This window comes from Melopsittacus undulatus, chromosome 13 (genome assembly GCF_012275295.1).
Source record: "Melopsittacus undulatus isolate bMelUnd1 chromosome 13, bMelUnd1.mat.Z, whole genome shotgun sequence".
NCBI lineage: Eukaryota > Metazoa > Chordata > Aves > Psittaciformes > Psittaculidae > Melopsittacus > Melopsittacus undulatus.
Genome location: NC_047539.1, coordinates 8,616,826 through 8,636,783, shown reverse-complemented (window position 1 = coordinate 8,636,783; position 19,958 = coordinate 8,616,826). Strand labels below are relative to the sequence as shown.

At 42.4% G+C, this 19,958-nt stretch overlaps 1 protein-coding gene across 1 annotated transcript in view; it reads right to left on the bottom strand.

Moving 5' to 3' along the window:
• Window positions 1–19,958, bottom strand: part of VPS53 (VPS53 subunit of GARP complex) — a 66,314-nt gene that overhangs the window by 13,139 nt on the left and 33,217 nt on the right. Inside the window, exons 13-18 of the mRNA XM_034068887.1 lie at window positions 18,548–18,642; window positions 13,263–13,505; window positions 11,989–12,136; window positions 10,997–11,079; window positions 7,401–7,479; window positions 2,340–2,488 (exon numbers count right to left, since the gene is read on the bottom strand). Coding sequence (XP_033924778.1) covers window positions 2,340–2,488; window positions 7,401–7,479; window positions 10,997–11,079; window positions 11,989–12,136; window positions 13,263–13,505; window positions 18,548–18,642 — 797 coding nt within the window. The remainder of the gene's footprint in view (window positions 1–2,339; window positions 2,489–7,400; window positions 7,480–10,996; window positions 11,080–11,988; window positions 12,137–13,262; window positions 13,506–18,547; window positions 18,643–19,958) is intronic.

The following is a 19,958-nucleotide window of genomic DNA, read 5'->3' as shown; positions in this document are numbered from 1 at the left end:
AGCATGATGCAAAGGCCAGAACTGGAAGGGTGCCTGCTGCAGTTACCCACCACGCTTGCCTGTTTGTAATGGATGAGCCGTTATTCTGGTGAGGGGGAGAGCTGTTTGTTTTTCCTGTCTCTCGGTTCTAATCTCTTCCTCATTGAGGTCAGGTCACAGACTTCCCAAACACATCCCTGAGTAGCAGCCACGGCTTCACCACTGTGGGTTTTGATTTCAAAGGATAAGGACTGAGGTGCAGTGAGACCAGAGCCCCTCACCCTGCCTGCAAGTGCCTCCTGGAAAGCTGGCTGTTTCTCACTATTTCATGGGAGTGAGGGTTTGCATATTGGTCAAAACAAAACAAAATGACAAATTAGGTTAGAGGATTGATGCCATTTTTGATGGCCATTTTTCTTCTTGCAGACTTGGCTCAGATCCCTCAGTTTTAAATTTAGTGACTTTAGATGCCGTCTCCCCTGTGGTCCTGTAACTCAACACTAGTGCTTTATACAATCCATTAGAGCTGAGAAGTGGCTGGCAGTTCAAAAAGATATGGACATTAACATACGGAGAAGTACAATGCCTGTTAAAAGGATTTTCAGTGTTGTGGAGCACACAAAAGGCCAGGTATTCATATTGGGCGGGCAAGCATACTCCGTAAGAATTCAGAGCTTCAAAAATACATATGTTTGCATGCATTAAAATGTCATCAGCATTTTAAGTACATCAATACACCCTTACCACTGTGCTAGTTCTCTTTAAATCCAAGTTGTACAGAAAAACTCTAAATAGGATCTGGCAAAAACAATCCTTAGGAACCAAATTTTCACTTCTCCACCTGATTCACAGCACAGTGAACTCAGGACTGTGTCTTCCTACAGATCAGAGCTGTAGTTGTCTTAAAAAAGGTTTTGAAGTGGAGTGGTAGTTTTACAGATGTCTGTGCTCAACTGTGGAACAAGCTATGATGAAGACACTCGGCTTAGATGTTCATTTTATCCTGAGTTTACTTGATATGTGCTTAGCAATAAAGTTAAAAGGGAGGCAACTAAGCTGAGGTATTAAGAGTGTGCTCTGAACAGCTGAGTAAATGGGGTTTTTTATTTATCATCATGTTAGTGATACAAAATTCAAGTGAAGCCACACAGAAGGCTTAAGTGCAATAGATTTTCACTCAGACAGCATTTCAAACAGTGATTATGGGCAACGTCATAATATGATTTATCAGTAACTGCTCCTTAATGCAAGCTAATGAGTACCCTGAGATAGAAAAGGGCTCTCAGGAGAGCCTGCTGCATCCTTCCCTGCTGAAGCAGGAGCTGAAGCTCCAGTCTCAAACCCACACAGTAACTGCCAGGCCACAGTTTATTTCAGGATGATTAGCTTATTGCAGATGAATGAAACGTTAAGGTATTTTAGAGTGACACATGATATGCATGGCACAGCTCACAAGTCCACCAGCAGAGTCACATGCAACACCAAAAGCAGCAGCTACAACTGGCAGAGTCCTCCTGATTTTTTTTTCTTGGGGCATTGGCATGCAAAGCTCTGCTGGCCACAGGCAAGCAGGGAAGAGTTCCAAGTATCTTCCCAAAGAACTGTATGCTTGTTTCAGACACACAGCTTCAAAGTTTGGGTGTCCAAGAGATGCTGGAGAGCTCAACCCTAAACTCAGAGGCAAGGGGCATTTCCTTCTCATCTTCCAGTTCTTTCACACTGCTCAACATTAAGCGGATTGACAAGAAAACACTTAGAATATTCTCCAAAATCTGAACTACTCCCCTGAATATTCTCCTCCTTAGTGAATATTTTTGCACAGAAAAGCAGCTTTTGGACTGTCAATGCAGAATATACTCATCACATATGCCCTCCTTACAGTGAAATAGGTATTTTAGAAGTTATATTGAATTAAATGACACACCAGATTTCTTAGTACCTGGAAGCACCACAGACTCTTATGACTGGAAGGAAAGTAGGTTCCCAGAGTAGGAGTCATGTCTAATTCAGACATTCAAAGCCTTTTAAATATGTCCAACACAAAACCTTCTGCACTTGGCAGTGATCATCACAATATTTTATGGGATGGTTTAGCTATGTAGGGAAGAACCAATCAACAGAAATATCTGAGAAAATCTGCCTCAGCAGGAAACTTAAGACAAGAAACTGAAGTTTCTTTTAACCTTGCCAGCAGCTGCTGGTGTTTGCTGCCTTAACCCACCTCCCTCTGTGCCCTCTTTGGATGTTCACCCAGACACTAACAGCCATGATGCTGCACTCCAGAAAGCAAACCAATGAGCACGTACAGGCTAGTGAGAACCAGAGACCTCGATACACTCTGTGCCATGCTGGTAACTTACTTTGCAAATTTGATGCAGAACTGAGTGAAATACTTTCTCGTGGAGGCCAGATTGTCACGGATGATGGGGACATTCTGTTTAATGTGGAGAATCACCGAGGTGACATAAGGACTCTGGTCACCGACGTGTTCCACATTCTGCCACTGCATCTGCACAAAGGGGAAATAACAACCAAAGAGACTGTTTAATTCATTAAGATTCCAGCAATAGGTAAGGAAAACTGTACAAACTTCCTGTCCAAAGATCTCTAAGGAATCATTAAGACACTGCCACTGCAATTCACCACCAAGGTCAAGTTCTTTGTCACTACACTGATTTGAGCGAAACCTTTCCACAAGACAGAAAGAAAACCCAGAACAGCCCTTTTTGCACCAGAGCAGAGATTGTGACCAGTAACCTATACAAATGGGGACCACTAGGATTAAAAAAGTTTTTGGAGCATGCCAGACTGCCTTAATATTTAACAGTTTCCAGTTTGCCAGGATGAAGTGCCCACATAAATCCTGATTACAGGCATTTGAGAAAATATCTGCAAGCTTGCAAAGTCTGGATTCCTGTATAGCAGCCAAGACTTTAATATTGGTGAGACTGATGACAGATAGATGGAAGAGGTAGAAATACTCTTTAAAATCCAGCATAGCTCACACTGAAAACACTTCTTGTGTGCAAGCTAGGATGCTTCAGCTTATCCCAAATTCACATCAAAAAATATAAACCAAGAAGAGTTACTCAACCTCCCATTTTGTTTTCATTTACAGTCAGCAGAAATGCAATAGAACAGCCCCTGGGAGCCAGATGTGCGACTCCCTTGACTTCCTCTGAGCCTCATTTGCAGTGAGTACACAGCGAGTACACAATGTAAGTTGTGGGAAAAAAGAGATAATTGGGTAAAGACTGGCCAAGCACCCACGTATATAGCAACGTTTCACCAAGGAACTCCAGCATCCAGAAAAGCACTCATAGCTCTGCTACTGTTCAGAGACCACGCACTCTCCAACGTGCTCTAACTGGAGATGCTGTTCCTCGTGCTGGAGATGAAAACAGGAGGAAAACAGATAAGAAATTAGGGTAGGAAAGTGGGCACACGTGGAAGATGAACTTCTCCTTTTGAGAGGTATTTGTCCTCAAACTTGTTTTCTCAAGTTCTGGATTTTGCGTGCACAAGTTTTTTATTCCTGGTTTTAATTTAATTATGGCTACTTTGTCCCCTGCAACCCAGCCAGTTCAATTCCATCCAAACAACTTAATAGGCAAGAGAAGCCAAATTCTTTGCAAAACCACAATGTCTGGGAGAGTCTACACATGTCCTACCAAAGCTGTCTTTATTGAAACCAAACAAACAAAACCCCAGCCTGCTCATTTCACATTACCCAGGAAGCAAGCAGGGAACCCTCTCTCATCACCTGCTCTATGGGGTTTTCATTCCATCTTTCATTTGAAGATTGCTCAAGAGACAACTGCTTTTCTACTCCTCATGGTAAAAGCCATATCCAAAGAAAACACTTTGTGCCTAGTTCCCTGATGGACTTGCACGTTCCCAGAGGTGGCTCTTCTTGACAGACAATGATCCTCAACCAACAGACCATCCCCGTACAGTGGGAACGGCCAGAAAGTGGGAAGGGACTGCTGAGTTGAGTTATTGCAACAATAGAACAGTAGCTTTTTCATTTTGTTGGTCTTCATTCCAAAAGCAATACTTTACAACCAAACCTTTAAAGCACGGCTAGTAAAAATAGCCCTTTGTGTGTGTGTATGGGGGTGTGTTTCACCCAAAGAAAAGACCAGTAGCTGCAATGAAAGAAATAGTACACATACTGAAAAGTCATCAGAAGAAATATGAGCCCAACTCTTCTGGTAAAGCTTTGTTCCTGTCATTTTAAATTTATGCCTCTTTTTCCCTCGTCCTATGTTTTTCTTGGGATATCCACATAGTTTACATACACAAGTTGAAAATGAGTCCAAAGAACTGGAGCAGTGAGGCCTCGCACTCACCGGCCAAAGGGAGAATCCCAGCACACAGGGTCTCTGACAGCAACCAAAAGGCACCTGCACACTGCAAGGACACGGGGCAACGCAGCTGCCTGCAAGGGGTTTGAAGCTCTGGTGCTACCTTCAGAGCTGGTTTTCACTACAAAACCCCAGGACTGTCAAGATTTTAGGGTGCTTTCTTAAAAAGGGAGGAGAAAAGAGAAACCCTAAACAAAAGTGGAGTGGTTTGGCACATAAGAAGAGCTGCACTACTTTCTGGGCAAGGCAGGGCCTCAAGAGCATCCCTGGGTCTGCCCAGCTGCGGGGCCCCATGTCTCTGTATGTCCCTGTGTCCCCAAAAAGCTAGGAATGGAGTGACAGCACCAAACCACAAGCCACCAGGTCCTTCCTCCATGTCCAGCACTGACCTGGGTCTCCAGCAAAGAGATTGCTTCATAATTTAATGGAAGACGGATCAATCTCCAAGTCCCCCCATGCTCAGCAGCATCCCACTGCCAGTGACAGGCTCCAGACTGGGCATGGCGAGCACACGTAACCACCAGGCCAGCACCTTCACCCTTGACCACATATTGCTCATGCAGGAAGAGGTGGGAGGGGAGAGAAAAGCCAGTGGTTGCTGCAGGCAGCAGATATTGCTGCCTTTGAAACTGCCTCCATTGTTTTCCAACACGAGTTCTGGTTTGCACTGTTACACACTGCACCTTGTCTGAGTGCTAAAATGCACCCATGGTGACCTTTAATTAGCAGTTGGCAGCTCTGATTGCTCTGCTCTTGGGGTTTTCCTTGTATGTAATGGAGAGATTATTAAAGCTCCGTGTTCAAGCGCTTGCTGGTGTCCACTCAGCTGTAAAGGAAGTAGGAAATTCTGGCTGTGCCAAAAGGTTTTAGCAAAATATAAAACCCCAGCAAGCGATCGACACGAGTCACTAAAGTGTCCCCCAGCCCCACTTACCAGCAGTTTTACATATAAATCGAAGCTTAATTCAGCAAGTGAATCAAGGCTTAGCCAGTGCAATCCATAAACTTAATTGGGGCAAAAATATCCCATGCAGATTAGCAGTTCCCTTATCCCAACAATTAAAAATAAAGCACACCAGACAGTTTAAGGGCCTGCTATAGATCAGTACAACACATTCTCAGTACTTTGTTATCCAGAATTTAACAATGAGGTTTTAGGGCAAATTCCTCTCCCACCCCAGCACCCCATCCTACAGCCGTGTTTAATCACTCTACACCTGCTCTAAAGTCTGAGTAAAGATTAACACCTACACATTTTGTAACATGGGGCCTCCTCATCATTTACCACTTCTTCCAGAACACACAAGGTAAAGAATCAGGAAAACCGAGTACCATTCCCAGCTGAAAGCAATAGTCACAATGCCCTTTTCTGTGTTAAATCTCTCTAAGTGGCTTGCAGCCAGAGTCGATTTAGAGGTTTAAGTATTTCTTAATTTACCTCTATAGTTACTGAACATTTTTGCAAGGAAAAAGAAAAGCCAGACTCCAACAAAGGATTGGGAATGTTCAATCCTGGAGGACACCAGAGTGAAGTAAATGAAAAGAAGCTAAACAAAGGAAGAGTCCTAATGGAGTGAAGGTCTTGAGACAGACATGCCTTCCCAGTACAGGAAAATTGGAATGGATCAGCCACACAGCCTTTACTCCTTTAATACAGACTGAAATTTTACACTTCCAAATACTAACTCTGCATTTAAATAATCAATCATATGCATTTCTTATTCAACTGTCAGAGTAAAAATCCATCCCTGAAGGAAAGGAAGGAGGAGGGTGAAGGAAAAAACTCTTATATCAAACCCAGACTTAGTAAAAATCACATAAATGTGACTCTGTCTGATGCAAATAGTAGAATGTGTGCACAAGTGACAAGTATTTATTTAGCTAATTTCATAACACTTAACTTGTTTATGTATCATCAGTCCCATCACATGTGCTGCATTTTACCAGTGTTCCAAAGACAAAAATAAATGGCCGACCAGCTGCTGCTTTCTCAAGGTTGTGGTTTGAGTATAAACAGTCAGAGCTAAGTGATTCAAATACTACTACACTCCGTAGGTTCAGGAGATCTAAGGAACTGACACAGCACACACACAACACCTGAAGTGCTGAGCCCTTCCTAACAGTGTTACTTTACAGGCGGAAAAAAAAATCCTCTTTTCACTTGGAACACATACAAGCTCTATTACCAGCTGCATTCCACTTCAAATATTAGCTGGGGGTGGCGGGGCTAGTTACAGCTGGAATACATCATAAAGCAGAAAGCTATTAAAATTCATGGCAGCGAGACAGTGTGTTGATCCTACAAAAATGGAGCTCTATGTTTAATATTTCTAATTAAAAAAAAAAACTTGTTCAATCCACTTTTGTTGTCTTCACCTCTGTCTAAAGCAGTCTGGGTTTTCACAATACTTTGGCAAGAAAACACAGCTCTGCATTTCAAACTTATAAAAGCCAGCAGTGTAACTGCAACAAAATCCTTGAGCACTAATCATATGGGCCTCCCTAGGAATGGCTCCATATGTCCTTGAGAGGATCACAGAAGCAATAGGGCTCAATCTCAGTTCCTTATTACCCTTTGAGTACCTCCATTTAACAGCCACAACCAACCAGGCTAGTAAAACTCCTTGTCAAAGAACACAAAGAGAACAGCAAACAAGAAGCTGTAGTTGAAATTTCATACTGACAAAAGCTTTCCCAATTTTAAAGGATCTCACTGGTATTAGGAGTGAAAAATAAAGCCTTATGTACTTACAGAAAGTATTTGTGTGTTTTATTGTGTTGCAAAAGACTGAAAGCTCTCATCTGAACAATATATCTGAAGGATATATTTATAAATAGAGCAATTGCTGCTCTAAAAAGCAAGAAGGAATCAATGTATGGCAACTTAAAAGGATATATTTGTAAATAAAGCAATTGCTGCTCTAAGAAGCAAGAAGAAATCAATATATAGCAGTGCAAAAGGGTACGTCAATTGTGAAATAAAGCCATCAAAGCAACCAAGAACTGCACGTGGATCTTAAGGGTACCTCTTCCCAAAACAAATCCATACCCTACCTTGCTCATAGCAGTCAGGGCAGGGTCACAGGCTGCATCCAGGTCCTGCACTAACAACTGTATGCTGTTGGAGATCACACTGCAAAAAAAAGTCAAGCCATGAGTTTTAGAACAGTACTGAGTGTCACAGTGCCAGAACAGGCTTTATTTGACTGTGAAAGGCGGAAAATCATCTACTGGCTGACAGTTGCATTATGCTGTGAATATACATGGCTAAAACTTGTACTGAAAAGGAGCTGGGAATTTCTACATGCTGTTCATCAGGGAGCTTTAGTGCAGAGAGAACATTTTAACAGCAGACCTTTCTCTGTTTTGACACATGGAAGGAGCTGGAGATCAAAGGTGTCACATCGGGTAAACCCCAACTTCACATCAGGAAGAAAAAGAACCCCCAAGAATACAAGCCCAGACTTGGATTTGCCTTCAAATTTAATACATAAAACTACAATTTTATCATCACTCCACTTATTCACAGCCAATATTCTACTACTCACAGAAACTTGCAAAGAGGATTTCAAAAAGTACATCTGCATGAGTTCTGAATGTGTCTCCCATTTGAGATCAAGGCAGATGTCTTATTTACACTATGTCTAGGATTGCCGCCATCCATTGTTTGAGTTTCTCAAAGGCATATACCAGACTAAAGAACACATTAGTCAAACACATTTCCCTCCTTCTTTTTTCTTAACAGCACAATATTGCTTAGAGACATATCTGATGCCCCCATATTATGTTGGGCATAAAGGTGCAACTGATCCTAAAAAAAACAGCCAAGAAATATTGTCTGCAACAGCTCAGACCACCCTTGAGGGCACATAACCAAGTACTCACATTACAAACAACTTCTGCTAGAAGTAATAAGTGACTGTGTCTCACTGAGTAAGTACAGTTTTAAAGAAGTGTAAACTTTAAATCTGCCACAGATGCCTGTTTACAACTTTGGGATTATATATGTAAAAACTGGATTTTACTTTTGCTCTTTCTCATGATGGTAGCATAGATGGGAATTACAGATCTGTAAGAAATCTGACTAATGCCTCTTCCAAACGGTTTTCCTCCCCCTCATCTTCTTTCTGAAGTTCTGGGTACTATTCTGGAGCTCACTCTTCAAAATAGTTTTAAATATCCACCTCCTCATTGAGATATGGTATCACCCCCTCTTAATTCTGCTGCTGGGAGCTGGGTCATGTTCTTCCATGCAACCCACAGGGGTTTTCTGTTCCCTTTCCTAAAGCTCTAGTACACAAAGTCTGGAACAGGTTAACAAGTAAAGGAGTGTTCCTTCAGAGCAATTAATTTGTTTGTAAAGGCAAACTCATCCAGAATTAGTTGGAAAAGTTAGTCTGGGAGATGAAGAGAATACTGGCTTCAAGTTATATGATCTAAAACTTGCATTGGGATAAAAAAAGCCTATGACCATTTCTGCTGGTGCTTCTGCTTCTGCAGGATTTACTTCCTTGGGGGATTCCACCAGCTGGACTGGAACAATGTCTCTTGGGCACAGCTGACTCTTGCAGGGCACCTGCTGTCAGTGACCTTAAGGAAAGAGCTGTGATTCAGCATCAAAATGCAACACAATCCTCTCAGTGGAAGGAAAACGACCTCATCACTAGTGCCCACCCATGAGGAGTCTGTTCCAAGTGCAGGCTCTCACCTAAAAACCACAGAATTGCAATCAGGAAGAAAAACCTATTTGTCTACTCTTCAAAATAAATACTGGCTGTAGAGGGTGAAGAGTGCAGCAAGAAAGTGGTGTTGCAAACATAAAGCATCATGACATGGTTCTGCCAGAAGCCACTTCACATCTTTGCCCTGGGCAGCACATAACAGTACTTCAGGAGCAGTTAATGAATCCTCAGACAATCCCTGACAGATGCACAGATCGGGAAGCTAAGGCCATAAATGAGCAATAGAGTAAGCTCTTAGTACAATATGTTCAACACTTCAGGCCTTCAAGAGGTCTCTGAACACTACCCACGATCTCACAACAGATCAGTAGGGCAGGGGGATGGGAATAATGGATTTCTGGATTTAAATGACAATATTTTTCCTACTTTTGAACTTCAAGAAGAGCTCATTTTCCAGCATAGCTATAGAAAATATTTAGCCACCCCAGGGGTAATCCCCCCATCTCACGTCAATCACTTTATACACATCTGGGGTGGCTGTGCACTCTCCTTTCTGCAAAGGTAGAACACTTTCCCGGGTGTGTGAGCAGCAATGTTTTATCCTGCTCTTTCTGACTGTGCCTAACAAGACATCAAATCCCAAAAGAAACAACTTGTTCGATGTTGAATGAGCAAACGCCAGAGAGGTTTATAGCTATGACTTACACTGACAGAAGACTGGACAAAGCACTGTATTGGAACAGACTGAAAGTCAATTAAAAAGCCTGTTACAAGATGCATCAAGGCTGTCAGCTGAACTTTAAAGCTGTCCAAAACAGCAAACGTGAGCTATACATTTAAACAATTTCCAAAACACATCATACTGGCTGCCTACAACCAACCACCTCATGAGGCAGCCACAGTGGAAACAGCAGCGACTCAAGGCAGCTGGCTCTTGATGGACAGGTCATGAGAAAATACAAAACTCACCTTTGATTTATCCATGTTAAGAAAACCCCATCATATGGCATATTTTATTTCTACTTCCCAGCTACCTTGCTTGCTTTGGCTTAGTGGACACAGCAACCCCAGATTTTGATCAGGGATTTACTCTTTAAAAGGTCTGTGAAATATCTAAAGGGAAGGGAGCCTCTGCAGCCTGGAATGGAGCCTGAGACCATGTGAAAAACCTGGATGGAGATTCAGTGGGATCCTGCCCACTGGAGCAAGAGAGGAGGAATCATAGGAAGGAAGCCTTCTGAAATAAAAGGTCTTACTGCTGTGTGGGCTGAATCTTAGTTTTAGGGAGGAGGAGAGCTGCTGATAGGGATTATTTTCCCAGCTTTACCAAGGTTTTCTTTTGTCTGATGTGAGGCAAAACAATTTTTTTTGCCTCAATTTCCTTCTCTCAAAAAACATTCAATCTGTTTGTCAGTGGTGGAGAGGATGTCAGAAGGGAGTATTTTTAGCATCGTTACGTGAAAAGTTATTTTAATGAATGATAATCTTCTCTCAATTATAATCCCCAAATATAAGATTGGATCAGTCTTTTATGTCATCTGAAATGGGGTTTGATCATACTGACAAGGCTGCTGATTAACAGGGGGAAGTTAAAGCAGGAAGGAATGTACTGAAATAGCTTCCTTTCTTGAAATGTAGCAGTCACCTCCTAGAGCTGCCAAGATGCAAATGATGTTTTAGATGAGAACTCACAATTTCCTTTCCCCTTTCCAGTGTTTTTGTTCCTTTGGCTAGGACGATGGGGAACAACTACATCTGAAGTCTGTACTACTGCTGCTCTTGGACTAGCCAAAGGATGACCATTCCTTCACCAGGGAAATGCCTATGCCTAGCCTACGTATCTGGGCCGGTTCTACTGCTGACTGGGTCCTACAACACTGGAATCTTGGCCTTGTATTACTCCAGCACCATCTGGTTGACAAACTAGGATTTTGATATATTGTGGAAGGATGTATCTGCTGAACATACATGCTGAAAGTGTCCATCTCTCCCGTCAGGTTGATTCTCTCCACTAGACTTGCATCCACTTTTTCTTTGAGTTTCTCTTCCAACTGTTAGGAAACAAAACAAGCAACAGAAAGATCAGATTTCCTATTTGAAATGACCATTCTTGAAAACTTATATCCTGGAAAAGTCAGCTTTTAAAAACTTACTGTGTGCCCAGACTATAACCAAAACTCAGCCAGTGAACACTGAAAATCTCTCCTTGTTGGACACCCTAAACCTGCCAGGATGGCCTATGGTGGCACCATGTCCTCAAAGTAAACCTCCAAGGTCATTTATGTAACTCTAGTATGACATGCTAATGTACTAGCTTAATACTGTGGCACCTGTCCTGCTAATAAAGATGTTTTTCAATACGCTGCCTGTGCCCAAACTCCAAAGGAGGAGGATTGCCAGTTCTAGTGGTGGAGAGGCCTTGATACAGCCAAACATCACAGCTCATCTACTAACCTATGGCATTTTGAAAGCACCTGAATGTAACAAGCACTGGGGCTGCAAAGCATATCAATTTACCTTGCCCCAATATTTCATGCAAGCATTTTCCCAAACCTATTTTAAATGACTGTTTTTCTTGTTTTTACAAAAGGGAGATCATGAACCACAAGGGGTGTTTGTTTTACACTTGGTCCCCAATGTAAAACAAATTATGCAAAAAGTATAAAAGGACTAAATCCAAAACTGACACTGCAAAGCAGTATTACAAGCAAATGACTTTTCTCAGGTAGAAACAGCAAAAATCAATACTTTTCTTTCCTCAAAATACAGATTTAATAATGTAGGACTCAATAACCAACAGGATGCATGCGGATCAGACAGTACTCTGGGTATTTTAGTACTTCTGGCTCTTCAAGTCTCCACAGCAGCTTAACCCTGAAGTGGGAGGAGCACAGCATCTCCTGACAGAAGAGGGGCTGCTGTTGGGTGCAATCCCAGAGGTGCTGTAGAGGAAAGCTCACCTGCTGGGTGGTCGCCAAGCAGTACTCTGCAGTACTTAAGATGCTGCAAATGAGGCACAGTTCTTCTAAAGTAAATTTTGCCACTTCAGAGCCTTCCTTTTCTTTCAACAAACTAGTGATGGTGAGCCCACCACTGCTGCTAGTTGTCCTGGATAAAAAACAAGACAAAACCTGTAAAGCTTTCAGGTGTCCAGACACACACATTGCAAACTTATTACTAAATTTTAGTGCCATAAAAAGCCCTTGTGACCACAAAGTCCAATGCAACACAGGTCAGTGTCATCCTGCATCAAACCCAAACCTGTTATTTTGATGAAGGAATATCTTTTAGAAAGGCTAACAGAATTTTGTATCAAAGCTTCAGACAAAGGGCAACTCATTCATTCACAACATGGGAGATTAGAATGCAAGTGGAATAGAGCCCTCCCCAGCTAGCTTCACCTTCACTGCCAGTTACTCAAAATCTAATTAAAGATTACAGAAAAATCTCAGTAACTATCAGGCAGCTTGTCATATTTATCTCCTCAGTACTAAACAGATGTCAGCATGCATCTGAAAACGTGGTAACCTGTTCTAAAGACTGATGATATCAACACAGTAAATTATAGAAAATGTGGCTTCTTTCCACTGTGTCATAGTGATTAAGAGCCGTGTATCAGCAAAGAAAGACTCAGAACAGTTTAGAGTCAGGAAATTCCCTACCTCCCAACTCTTCAGAATCTAAATCCATTGAAAAAAAAATAAAATAGGACAGTGATATTTATCTTGGACAGCAAAAATGGAGCACACAAAAAAACGCATAAGGAATGCAACTGAGGTCTGATGGAGAATGCACATTAAATTTATCTTTCCACTTGTCTGGATGTAACCCTCTCCCCTTCCATCTGCAAAAGATTTTATTGGTTTCAGAAACTGATTCTGCTGCTCCCAGGTTCACAAGAGAAACAAACTGAAGATGGGAAATAGCATACAAAATTATCTGTCGTGGAGGTTGGCAGTATCTCAAGAAGCTCCTTTAGCCTGTATACTTACCCATATTGGTGTAAACTCCTAACAATTCCCTGTACTTTCACTGGATTTACATCTAGATATTTTATTCATACATGTACAAAATGTTACAGAGCAGAGGGAGTTACAGGTAAGCATCACACAAATAAATCACCTCTATCAGAAATTATAATATATATAGTGCTGAGCTAAGGCAGTGAAGAATCACAGTACGAACTGGGTACCCAAGTAGCAGGGTTAAGTGCAACTCTGAAAGCAAAACTCACTTAGGAAGGTTTCCAGACAGAATTTTCCAGGCATATTCTCGAAGGTACTTCTGGAATATGGTGGTCAGGGCTATCATGGGCTCGCCTGTGCTGAGCTGGGAGCACTGCACCATGCACTTCTTGTAGTACACAAAGAGGTCGGCACAGCTGGGCAGGACGGCTCCTCCTTCATCCACGTTGGGCTTGGGGGGACCTTGAGCCTTGAAGTCAGCCACAAACCTATCAATCAGTTCACCAAGGTTTCTGATGTGGGGGAACAATAGAAGGATATTTTAGTATGATGGGAGAGGAAACAAAGGGAAGATAGAGAATAATGCTTAAAACCAGATGCCCTGTCTTCTGACGCCAGCAAACACATTGAGGTTCTAGCAGTGCAGGGTATCCCAGCCCTTTCTTATCTCTGTTCTCCCAGCACAAAGCTCATACAATAATGCGGACTGGACCGATGTGTAACAGCCTTTTGTACTCAAGAGTTATAGTGGCAGCTTCAATCTGTTCTCCAGCCACATATGAAAGCTCACAAGTCTGCCAGGACTGGGTTCAGCACATCTGATGCAAGTGCATAAAGCGTATGCTCAAGTTTCATTCCTGGCACCAGCAAAAGTAACAGTCAGGCTTCCCATATCAGCGGCCTCCGGAGCAGACCTCAGGGAATTTGGCTTTTAAAATGGTGTGCCATTCGCCATTTCTTGGTCCCATTTGGATACCACCTGGTTTTGCACAACTCCACACATCCTTTAAAGAAGTTTTATTTAGCATGAGCACAAAGTGCACTTCCTACTTAGAACTCTTTAAAAGCACAAAAAGCCCTCCTATTGTCTCCAGCGATTCATTATAACCTGGTCCTTACTCAAATTTTTTAGTCTTTAGGCAACAATAAACTTCACTCCATCGTTTCATCATGACAAAAAGGCTTTTTAGCATGGCAGAGGGCCAGGACCATCAATACAGACCCAAAGAAATCTTCTGATCTTGGGGAATTCCTCTAGTCCTACTCCTCCAGAGACAGCACATCCGTGTCAGGAACCAAGACCAGCTCTCCTGACACCAGGACTCAACTAAGTGGAGTAACCTTTGCCAGATGAACTGAATTACAGCAATAAACCTCCTCCCCCAGACACACAAATACACACAACCTCTGACAAGGAAGTTTGGCTTTTGAGGAATATACAGACATTTCAGATGAGAATGGCACTCTGCTGACCAAAAGGAGCTGTGAGGTTCCTGTATTTTATATCTCATTTCCATTGCCATCTTGGCTTCATTTCCCTTGCTCTCCTCTTCCACTGCACAACCTTCACCCCTCTTACTGCTGAGAGTGTAACTAATGGCTAATCCAGGGTACATAAGTAGAAAGCCAAATCATTAGAAGGAGAATAGGACAAAATTCATTACTTTATAGTTAATATATCATCATTATTTTTCAGGAACATACTCAATTGATAGACTTGCAATGCCATCCATAGAAGTGATACCTCTTCTTTAAAAGCCTGTCAAAGAGTTTCAACTGGAAGTGTTCTCCTAGTCTTAAGCCAGCTCACAGGACACCCAGCACAACACTAGAGTTCATGCAAAGAGACTGGGTTAGGGTCTCCTGGGATGGGTAAAGCATTACCACCAGCACCAGGAGCACAGCAGCTGAGACTCTTCAGCACGTTCTCACTTTCCTCTGCCAATGAAAGGGGAAAAAACCTGCCAACAATGAAAATTCTTCCCTAGTTTCAGTCCCTTCTTTTTTTTTTGTCTTATAAAGGAGAAAACCCACTCTGATTGCAGCTTATCAAAGAACCCACAACACTGCACCAGTACAAAAAGTGACCTGTCACTTCCTTGATAAACCCAGATTGCTGTACCAAAGCAAATGAGCTCCTACCATGGGTGATCCACCATGTGCTTGCAATAACAGGGCTTTAAATCATGAAGCAAGGCTCTTTGGCATAAGCCAGCCTCACAAGCTATTGCAAAGACAAGTAGCCCCTTTATTCATGCTTATTGCTTGTTGCTTTAAGTACTTTACATACCTCTGATTCTACAGATACACACAGTTCCTCGGCTTTGTTACAAGAACCATAAAAACATCAAGCTGCTCAACTGATGTGATAAATCTCTACACTGGCACCAGCAATTGAACACTGAACCAAAGCATTGATTGTATTTGACCACAGTGAAGCAAAATAGACCTCCCCCTGTAGCTGTAGGAGAGCCAAACAGATGGCTGCTGCAGGAGGGCTCACACGTGCTGCAAGCTGTAGCATTCCTTCAGGTTCCCAAGTAAAGCCGACGTGGCTTGCTCCTTGTCAAAAGTCCCACGAAACCAAGCAGCTGCATTTCCACCTCTGCATCTGCACTCTGCTCCATCTGGGCAACAAAGTGGAGCTTTCTTAGTATTTACCAGCCACTTTTTTTTCCTTCATTCTCCCAGTCTCAAGACATAGTCAGGAATGTCAATGGCTTTTGTTTTTTCACGCTTACTCCACATGTTCTCCTTTTCTCTGAGGCAAGTGAAGTATATCGACATTTTCTTGGTCCCCCAAGGTCTTGTCAACTGGGATATAGGAGCAAATGCAGCTGTCACAGAATCACAGAATGGTCTGGGTTGGAAGGGACCTAAGATCACCTAGTTCCAAATCCCCTGCCATGGGCAGGGACACCTTCAACTAGACCAGGTTGGTCAAAGCCCCATCCAGCATGGCCCTGAACACTGTCAGGGATGGAGCTGGGAGAATAGCACTGGATCTTCATGCTTGCTCTGATTCTAACCTGGACAAACTGCCTGTCAAAGGCAGGCTGTGAGGATGTGCTCTTATTTCACATGGGCTATTGTGCACTAAGGGAACTAATACATTACTAATGCACACTTAAGTTGATGTCAATCAAACTTTCACATTAGTCTCAGTTGGCCCAGTACAATATAAAGGCTAACAACCTTTGCATGGTACAATGGGAGCAGAAAGAATTTGTCAGGAAAAGCCACTGGCAGATGAAACATGAAGAAGGCAGGAGAGCTACAGAAAATGAACATTTTATCTACAGACTCTCAAAAAAGCTCCAAGAAAATCCTCTGGTAGTGCAGATGTGGTATTTCCTACCAGTAGGATATTTACTGGGACCAAGAACTTGCCAAATCTAACCAAGAGAAAATATGAAATGAAATCCAGTAAAGGAAATTTTATTCTGGTTCTTAAATCCACTCATTTCTATACGGCTCCTACTTTTTTCTTTCACTCAACCTATTCAGTGTTTTTCTGTATATCTGGAAATCACAAGAGGAACTACGCAACCCAGCAGCACGAGAGAAGAACATGGTGCTTAGTCAGTTGGGCTGTTCAGTGATGTGAACAACTGGTATCTGCCTAGCACTGGGGAAGGGCAATGGCACTGAGACATCTGGACCACTTGTAGGATAATTTCCATGGACTTGGCATTTTGGAAGCCCCTTTCCTCATGAAGTCACAAACACACCAAAGAGAGAAAGTGCCAGTTTTCCGAACAATCCGAGCACACACGTGCAGATTAGCACACTTAACCATGGCTCTGCATACTCTCAGCACTGCAGACCTGACAGAGCTCTTCCTTCACTGCAGCAGAACAGCTCAGCTCACACGTGTGTGCTCCTGTTGCTCCTACAGACCACAAACGAGAGCTAAAGATACACATCCCAAAGGACCAGAAATGAAATCTGCTTTGCTGCTAAGAAATCCGATATTTACATTGCAGTTAAGGGTGGAGAGCAGCATCTTTAAAGTGTTTCCTTCAGGTGTCTCCTCTTAAATTGCTACAGATTTGGCACTGTGTTCCTTTAAATGGGTATGGAAGCAATTTTTCAGGAGAAAAGGTCCAGGCTGCATTCTGCCATAGACTTCAGGCAATAATGAACACAACTGTCACACTATTCTTGCTATTCAGAGCCCAAAAATACAATTACTTATCCAAGAAATCCTCACTTTCAGACATCAGCAACAGATTCCTCAAAAGTTCAATCAAAGGGGAAGAAGAGAGAAAATCATAAAGGAAAGCAATTTCTGGCAGACAGGGGCAGCTTGGGGAATACTGTGGCAGTATTTCTTTGAATTCTTCACAGCCTGTGGCTATAAAGCTAATATAAACCATCTCATAATTGTAAAGGAAAAGAGGAAAAAAGGCAACTGAAAAGGCTAGGAGCACAGTGGGGTAGAATTACCAAAACGGGGATTAAAATGGTCCCTAGTGAGAAGGGAAGAAATATTCAAACAAGTTAATGCTCAGTTGGCAGAGGGCAAGGGGGGAAATATCTGCTTCCCTTTGTTACACTGCAGAGCAGAAACTAAACCCAGCATGATAGACCATTGTGCAAGGTTTATTTACTTGTTTAATTAAAGCATAAAAGGTTGATGGGACATGGGAAAGCTTTTTCAAGTGGCTACCTTTGAGTCTGGGCAAAATCAGGGCACTACAAGCCTCAAGTTATGCCCTCTCTCATGTGTAAGTCCTTTGAAGCTAGAAGGGCATAGACAGATGAGTTACATGAGGCAGGCACCTCCTTCTCCTTTCCAGCCACTAACCTGCACTTAAAAGACTGTTTTGACCATTTTTCAACTACCTCCTCTCCCATTTGGCACTGCACTTGTTACAGAGATGGTATATAAACCCTGGTGTGAACCAAGGTGCACAAGGAAGTGTGGTGAGAACTCTAAAAACTTCTCGGAGCTCTAAGCTGAAAGCTTCTTTCATTCAAGTTCTTTTCCTTCAAGTCAAAGAGGAAGATGAAGAAGGGTTCCAGGGATTAAAGCCCTTGACAAAGTCCCAATCTGTGAGCAACGATAATGTTATCTTACAGCCAGCTCATCTATAGCAGCTTTCATCTGAGGATCTCAAATAACTTATTTGTACAAAGCAAATCTTGAAAGTCCTCTGCCAGGAAGCCACATGTGTATTTTACAGAAAAAGCAAACCTACTATTTGTGGAAGACATGAGACGGAAGAAAGGCGTGTATGTCTGCAGTGGGAATTGCAGAGGCAACAGAAGCAATTTCACAAACACTAAGCTTCTTCTGCAGAAAGGCAATGGGCATCGTTCCTGCAGGCCTTTGCAATTCCAAATTCAGCCCTCTGAACACTCATTTTTGCCCAAGCAAAGGTCCCACTCGTTCTAACTTTCTTGAACCACGAATACTGCTCCTGAAGAAATCAGAAAGCAGACTTTCAGGAAATGAGTTTTCTGAAGCTTGAGTACATAATCGAGCATAATCCAACTGCTACGCACTTTCAAACTCAAACAAAGCCAAAAGTCCATGCTGGTTACTCACTTGTCCTGAGACTCAATATACACGTAAAGGTGAGGCTCAAAGCACTTGGAAACAATGCCATGGAAAGGGTTGTCAGGGACCTTTGGCTTCTTTGGCTGTAAGAAAACATTTAGAGTGTTGGTTTCAAATGTGCCCTGTAAGACCCAGAAGAAGCAGCAATGCAACAGCACAGAAGGATCTGAGTCTTTAGAAATATTACAACACAGAAATTTGCTGTCAAATAATCAAAGGCATGTAACTGACAGTATATACAGGGTCCACGTCTTCCCTTCCTCTTGCAGAGCTGCTAGTATTCCAAGGAATTATCTTTTCACTTGCAAGGTATCCTTAAAGAAAAGGCTGCCCCATGCTACAAGGTTTCAATAGAATCTAAATGCAGTCTGTAAATAAAACCTTGCTGAACCCTTTGAATAGTACTATGATTCCACTAGTCACCTCTGAAATGAAATGCAGCACTTATTTAGAAGAAACATTGAAAAATCCCTACATTTTAGAACACTAAAAGAGAATAACTCAAAGTTACAGACTTCATCTGGATGTTTTTATTTAGATAAACAGCACATAATTACTAGAAGAGCTGGAATTATATAGACAACATTACGGAATGCTTTCACTGTGAAGCACGTTTCTGGGGATGCAAAGACTTGTATTTTAAAGTCAATTTAGAGCTTTAAGCACATACAATTTGGGAGTCATCCAGTTTACTCTCTTTTTAGCTTTGTACTACACTGCTCACAGTGGCCAAGCTCATCTCACTGAAGCCACTGGGACGACTCATGTGCTTACATCTCAAGTACCAGGCTGGGCAGAGCCTTAAAGTTCATTTTTGCCCTACAGCTACATTTTTATTATTGTTTCTTATTGATAGACAATCTTTCCTGTTGCTCCTTGGCAAGCTGATGCGTTTTCCCTGCCTGCAAAGAGGGCTGCAGTGACTCTGGAATGGAATTCTTGCCTCTCTCCACAAAAAAAGGCAGGATCAGCTCCCAGCCAACGAAGATACAAATTTTTCCAATTGATTTTTTTTCTTTTAAGCATAAGAAAAGCAAAACAAGAGACCCTCAAGGACATACTTTCCTAAATGCCAGAGGAGATGGCACTAAGTCTTTTGCAGAATGACTAAGTAAGCATTGCTCAGAAATGACAATCGTGTCAAAGATACAGCGAATACTAACATATGGCTGCAAACCTGAAGTGAGCAAACAGGTTTATGGAGACCAGACCACCTCTGTAAGGCTGGCTTCATTAACTTCCTCACTAAGAGCACGACTGGAGAATATACGTTTTTACAGCTTTGGGAGAGAGCCACTACCCAGCATTCTGCATCCCAACCCCTCTGCCAGGGCCTGCCCATTTCTGCCGGATGCACACGCTCAGCAGAGCAGGAGGGAAACAATAGGTGGCAAATACA